This window comes from Brassica oleracea, chromosome C3, assembly GCF_000695525.1.
Source record: "Brassica oleracea var. oleracea cultivar TO1000 chromosome C3, BOL, whole genome shotgun sequence".
Lineage (NCBI taxonomy): Eukaryota > Viridiplantae > Streptophyta > Magnoliopsida > Brassicales > Brassicaceae > Brassica > Brassica oleracea.
In genome coordinates this window covers 28,318,759-28,325,459 of record NC_027750.1, presented here as the reverse complement: position 1 = coordinate 28,325,459, position 6,701 = coordinate 28,318,759, and the positions used below count along the sequence as shown (strand labels likewise).

The 6,701-nt window shown below is 38.6% G+C and overlaps 3 protein-coding genes across 3 annotated transcripts; all 3 read left to right on the top strand.

Moving 5' to 3' along the window:
- The first annotated feature begins 337 nt into the window (after positions 1 to 337).
- On the top strand, positions 338 to 2,415 carry LOC106329220 (probable dual-specificity RNA methyltransferase RlmN). The gene is made up of 7 exons (XM_013767841.1): positions 338 to 659; positions 883 to 993; positions 1,077 to 1,211; positions 1,384 to 1,488; positions 1,591 to 1,760; positions 1,849 to 1,948; positions 2,036 to 2,415. The coding sequence occupies exons 1-7, from the start codon at positions 405 to 407 to the stop codon at positions 2,270 to 2,272; spliced, it is 1,113 nt and encodes a 370-aa protein (XP_013623295.1). The 5' UTR covers positions 338 to 404; the 3' UTR covers positions 2,273 to 2,415.
- A 240-nt stretch (positions 2,416 to 2,655) lies between these two features.
- On the top strand, positions 2,656 to 3,329 carry LOC106329221. Its single transcript, XM_013767842.1, has one exon. It carries the CDS (start codon positions 2,998 to 3,000, stop codon positions 3,289 to 3,291), a length of 294 nt encoding a protein of 97 aa, XP_013623296.1. The 5' UTR covers positions 2,656 to 2,997; the 3' UTR covers positions 3,292 to 3,329.
- A 608-nt stretch (positions 3,330 to 3,937) lies between these two features.
- On the top strand, positions 3,938 to 6,162 carry LOC106330306. The gene is made up of 4 exons (XM_013768798.1): positions 3,938 to 4,806; positions 4,942 to 5,211; positions 5,278 to 5,369; positions 5,436 to 6,162. Exons 1-4 carry the CDS (start codon positions 4,003 to 4,005, stop codon positions 6,160 to 6,162), a joined length of 1,893 nt encoding a protein of 630 aa, XP_013624252.1. The 5' UTR covers positions 3,938 to 4,002.
- Positions 6,163 to 6,701: the final 539 nt, after the last annotated feature.

Here is a 6,701-nt window from a genome sequence, read left to right as displayed (position 1 = left end):
TTATTTTCAAGTCGTCTAAACAGACGACTTACGAGGGGTAGAAACGTAAAAAAAAATTCCGTTTTTTTGTTTGGTCACAAGGGGATAGTTGTAATTTCAATAGCCTTTTAGGTTACTTTTGCCTTTGACCCAAGTTGGGGTATTGTTTTGGGTTTGACTCCAAGTTTTGAGTCACACTCGGCAATTCTCCCCTGATCATTCAACAGATTTTAATATACTCGGCTCAACAGCCAAAAGCCAATTAGGTTAACTAAACCGGTTTTAATCAAACCGGGTTTATCTTTCCACCAAAACCGAACCGGATTTAGCTTCTTTAACTTTCGGTGACGGGTTTTAAAATCGGTGAGACGAACTTTCAACGGCGAAACATAGCGACGGCGAGGTGAGAGTTTCAAGGAAGACCGATGAAGATGAAATCTGTATTCGACGCTTCGGAGATCAAATCGGAGTTCGAGTCAGCGGGAATAAACCCTAATTTCATGATTCCGATCTGGAAGTATGTAATTCAGAATCCCGATTGCGTTTGGGACGAGATCCCTTCATTGCCCACCGCCGCATACACTCTCCTCCATTCAAAGTTCAAGACTTTCACTTCGTCTCTCCACTCCCTCTTCCACTCTTCCGATGGCACCACCTCTAAACTCCTCATCAAGCTCCAGGTACTCCGCTCTCTCTCTGTTTCTGGGTTTTGATATGAGTGTGTATACAAACGCGATATGAGTATGTGATTGCCTTTTCAATTGTATAGGAGATTAGTCTTTGTAGATGAGAAGCTGTCCTTTTAATAATACATAAAAGAGATTTGGCTGCTGAACATTGCTTGTAGTAAGTCCTTTGTTATAGTGTTATCTGATGAACTCGTACTTGATTCTTGATTTAAAGAATGGAGCTTTTGTGGAAGCTGTGATAATGAGATATGATACTCGGTTGGGGATGTGTGGAGGGAAGCCACGCCCTGGAGGTGTGAGATCTACTCTATGCATTTCATCCCAGGTTTTGATTTTTTCATCACTCGTGTTTCATTGAGTTACCGTAGAGTGATGAGAGCATCTGATTTACAAGTGGTTTATCAATAGGTTGGTTGCAAAATGGGCTGCACCTTCTGTGCAACTGGTAGTATGGGATTCAAAAGTAATTTAACATCAGGAGAAATTGTGGAGCAGCTTGTCCACGCCTCTCGCCTAGCTGATATACGCAACATCGTTTTCATGGTAACGCATCTCGTCTAAGTTTCTTTTTGCCTGTTGTTGTTGTTACTACATTATGTATCCGTGTCTTCACTTCTTGCCTTGCGGTGATTGCTATAGGTGTCTTTCTATAGTTTCTGTATCGATGAAGTAAACGTTCACCAGTTGTTGGCTTGATTTTACTGATTGTGATCAGGGAATGGGAGAGCCTTTAAATAACTACAATGCTGTTGTTGAATCCGTGCGTGCCATGTTAAAGCAGCCTTTTCAGCTCTCACCCAAGAGAATTACCATTTCAACTGTAAGTACTGAGAAAACTACCTTGAAACATTCGTGAATCAGAGAAGAAACATTCTCTTTCTTATTTTCTTTTTCTCCACTAACCCATATCGTTTGCACATAGGTTGGAGTTGTTCATGCGATAAACAAGCTTCACAATGATCTACCAGGTATAAGTTTAGCGGTATCTCTGCATGCACCAGTTCAAGAAATCCGCTGCCAGATAATGCCAGCGGCTAGAGCCTTTCCTCTTCAAAAGCTCATGGATGCACTTCAAGCTTTCCAGAAAAACAGGTTATTTGTTACTACATGTTCAAACCATAATCTCAGAAGTTGATAAAGATCATAACATATTGCAATATCTTCCTTGGATTTTAAACAGTCAGCAGAAGATCTTCATTGAGTACATCATGCTTGATGGAGTAAATGATCAAGAGGAGAACGCTCATCAACTAGGCGAATTGCTAAAGACATTTCAAGTGGTAAAAATCTTCTGTTTCTTAATACTCTTAATAGTTTCAGCAATTATCTGATGTGAATCTCTGTGGCGTTTTCTCAAAAAAAAACAGGTGATAAATTTGATACCGTTCAACCCAATTGGGTCCACAAGCCAGTTCAAAACCAGCACCAAACAAAGCGTCTCGATCTTCCAGAAGATCCTGAGGGAAACCTACAATATACGAACCACGGTTCGCAAAGAAATGGGTCAGGATATTAGCGGTGCTTGCGGCCAGCTAGTCGTGAACCAACCTGACAACAAGAGACCAGCAGAACCACTTAGAGACATTGAAGATCTGCATCTCTAACTTTAGGACCAGACATCTCTGAAATTTTCCTAAAGAGACCAAAGATATATGGTTTGTATTATCTTCCAAGTCACTCTTGAAAACCTTTTTCTTAGTTATTTGACATATTGTTCCTCATTACTCTGGTGAAAACACTTGGCTCACTCTCACTCTTATACGAAAAAAAGAAGAGATGGTCCTCCGTCCTCATAGGCTTCATCAAATAAAAACAAATTAATACATCGTTATGGCTAAAGATGGGAGAAGTGGTTTAGACGGAGGCTCGAGCGATGCACTCAGAGATCCGGATCATCATTGGGGTCAAGAACCACGGGTTAAGGTCCGGGAGTCATGTAGTGCTTGTGTTCTTGATACCACCAGAGTTTAAAGTCTCTGATTGGTGATGTCGTGCCACAGACGCAACTGGTAGGGTTTGAGAGAGTAGAAGTTGGAAGAAGCATGACAGACCATTGAGTTTGACGCCTGCGAAGGACGTGAGCCTTGTCTATTGAAGTTCTTAGTGGTCAAAGTAAATACCGTCATGCTATCATCAATTATGACGAAAGCCTAAGTAAAAAAATTGGTATAATATCACAAACAGTGGTCAATACTAATCCAATTATTTGAACCAATACTAGTTGTCAATTCAATACAAAGACAAACTTGATTTCTCATCTTATGCACCATGATATATACATATTAGGTTTCTGTATGATATTTTCATATACAGAAACAGAGAATTTTAAATGGAGGGGTTAATTCCATATCTGATTCATGCTATCAAGAAACACCATAAGTCTCAGCATATGAGGTGGTATCGGTCGATGTCTGAAGGATCGAGCCATAGCTACCGACCATTAATGATGGGACAAGAAGGTGCTTCTTCATATCAGGGATCTTCTCACCGTCGAACAAGATCAGAGTACACGCCACCTGTGATAATGGATATGTTCGATCACACATTATGTCAAGATTCTGTGAATAAAGATTCTTCTGCTCAGAATATAGCAACAAAGACTCAGCTTGCACTTAGACGTTGAGCTCCTGTAACAAAAGAAAAATGTATTTTTTAAAATAAAAAAAAAAAAAAAATTATAAGATCATTCTATGTAACAAGTTTCAGTACAAGTAAATGTTATTAATTTATTTTATTTATTTATTATATTAATGTATTATACAAATCAAACAGAATAGACAAATTGTTTGTTGCTTTCAGCTTTGGTTTTGTATCCTTAGGTCTTTTAGCCTATAATATTTTAGATCCTTTGTTTGTTGTTCTTGCTTTTGTAAGATCGTTCTGTTTATGTTTCCCTTGTTTGGACTTCTTATCTTCGGGATGTTCGTACTCGCCGGCTTCACTTCTGGAAGGATATTAATCATGTCCGGCTTCACTTCTGGAAGGATGTTAATCCTTTCCAGCTTTGGTTTGTATCTTTTGTTTCAATCTTCTAATAAACTTTCAGTGAAAATAAAAGAAGACAAATTGTTTGTTTTGGTTTAACTGACTTATTGTATTCAATGAAAATAATTCCCAATAATAGTAAAAGAGAACTGTCAAAAACAATGCAATGACTAAAAACAGAGAAAACATCTGTTGATTGCTTGGCACTCACGGAACAAAAAAGATCCACATAGGGCATTTTATCACAAAACCAGTGAAGGATTTCCCCAAAAAACAAACCTCTTTCTCCGTTCCAATCAGAATCAAACCTCAGAACACATTACATTCCACCAATCTTGTTCTTGTCTGCATGCAGCAGATTGAGAAACACACCCTTCTTTCTCCTTTCTATCTCTCTCTGTTTCTTCTCACACAAATCTCCCAACAGCCATTTTTTCTACCAATGGCAGAACTGAGATCAGGTGTTCTATTCAAGCTTCTAGAGGAAATGGGTGTAGGAAAAGCGCGAAGAAACGTTGATCAAAGACCAGTTTTGCTTCAGATAAGAAGCATAATCCCCGTCCTAGCAGCTGGAGGGTTATGGCCAAACAAAGGCTTCTTCTTGAGAATCTCAGACTCATCGCATTCAATGTACGCCTCCTTGCCGAGAGAAGAGAACGACCTTGTCCTCTACGACAAGTTACAGATAGGTCAGTTGATATTCGTCGAGAAGCTTGAGTTTGCTTATCCGGTTCCTATGATCAAAGGCATCAGACCAACACCAGGTCGAAGGGCTTGCACCGGTGAACCTATCGACCTGATCCCTAAAGAACGTATAGAGAAGTTCTGTGCAAGCCTGTCTGATACAGAGGAAAGCTATGATGAACAAGTGAAGAGGCCGAGAAGGACGAGATGGAGCAGCTCAAGCGTCTCCGAGATGAATGTTACAGATTTTGGGTTGTTGAAGAATCTCTCGAGTGTAATGGAGGAGAGGGATGATACAGAGTCAATGGTTTCAAATTGCTCTTCTTCTTTGTCTTCAGCAGCTAGGAGAAGAAGTTGGATGGGTTTGGGTGATGCTAGAAAGAGAAGAGATTCATTAGATCCATCTATGGTTAAGAGTCATGTTCATGACATGAGATTACATGTTTCAAGAACTCGAAGTTATCCTGCTGTAAGTTTTATAGAAATGTATTAGGGATAATGTATCTTAAGGGTTAGGGTCAATCCAATTATCACTAATTTTTTTAAGTTGGAAGCATGTAATAAACCCGAATTTGACATTTTGCTGATTGTATCTTTTTTTCAGGCTTCTCCCTCTCCTTCTGTGAGGAGCTGTGGAGTGATAGAGGAGAAGTCAAGTAGTAGAACAAGAAGAAGAGATAGTGTTGTTTCACCATCTCCAAAATGGGCTAAGAGTTTAAGCTATGGAAGTGGAAGAAGTAAGAGCAAGAACCTTCTTTTTCCACCTAGAAGCAATACCCTAGAATCCTCGGATTCGATATCGAGGAAAAGAAGCTGGACAGAGACAGAGATTCTCTGGAACTCACTTCCTCCCAGAGTTGCAAACCTAGGAAAGGTAATGCAGATAACTTGTTGATCAAGAAACAAGTTTGAATGAAACTTAAACTATATATTTTGGCAGGAGATTCTGAGGCAGAGAGATAAGGCTATTCGCGCTGCGTCTCAAGCTTTGTTAGAGGCTTCAGCTGCTGAAAGATTGCTCAAATGTCTAAGGTATGTGCTACAAGTAAATGTAACTTCTTCCTCAAGCAATGTTCTCACTCAAAATGATATGTTTAGGTCATATTCGGAGCTTTCAGACAAGAGAAATCAACACCATCATAATCAACAGCCACCTATAGGAGAGTTCTTGAGTTTCCAAGATGAGTTAAGCAAGAGCAGGCTAATCATAAAATCATTATCAACTGAAGAAACAGAGCATTGCAACTCAAGAACGGGAGAGGAAAGACGCGAAAAGGCGACTCAGTGGATCAAATCAGCTTTAGCTACGGATCTCAAACCGGTTTCTTTACCCGCAAGTAAGCCTAAGCAGAGTCCCGCGAGAAAGAGTTTTACCCTAATCGCTCAAGAAACCAATAACCGTGAAGACAACACAAGGGAAAGAGACATGGCGTCGGGAGAGAGAAAGGAGAGGTTAAGCAGAGCAGCAAGAGAACTCAGAAACTTGGTAAAGGAAGAAGGAAGAAGGTGGTACTTGAGTCGTGTTGAGAAGTATTTAGATGAGATCAGTAACGTAACAAAGTGGAGAGAGATGAGTAGTCAGCAAGTAGGGGAAACAATGTATCAGATAAAGCGAGTGAGTGATTGGTTAGACACTATGTTTAAAGGAGAAGAGGAGGAACAAGAAGAAGAGGAAGTGGTGATGATGATGACAGAGTCTGAAAGAGAGGCTTGTGGTAGAGTGAGGAACAAGATTTATAGGATTCTTTTGAGACATGTTGAGAAAACTTCTTTGTTAAGTCATCAACGTAATACCAATCTCATGTCTCATCAACAACACTACTGAAAAAGAACAAATTTGCTTTTTTAGGTTTTCATTATTTTTTGGTCGTGACATGGTGACAGTAGGAATTTGTGTAGTAGTTTTTCCTTTGTTCCTCTAATGCAGTTTTCAGGTTTAATGCCATAGACGGTATACTATCCCCTATATATTATTTGAGAAGCATTACAACTTAATTTTGTAGCCACATGTCATCACTTAGAGAAATATGTTGGTCCATCTAATTATATAATAAGCTTTTTATTAAACTAACAATAAATTCATCATTAATGTCTTTTATTATTTCCTTAAATAAAATTTACGGAATTGCCTAATGTAGCTAAAGTATATATGGCAATTAATGATTTTGAATAATAAAGATTTGATAAAAAAAATAGTGTATCTTCTATCATATTTGTTTAATTTTAAGCTATTAAATAAATTAAACAACCACAATAACCATATAATAAAAATTTAGATTTTTATGTATATGTTATATTTTGAATTTTTACAAACGACTATAAATTACTAAAACTGTTAAAAGTCTCACAAATCAAATTTTATGA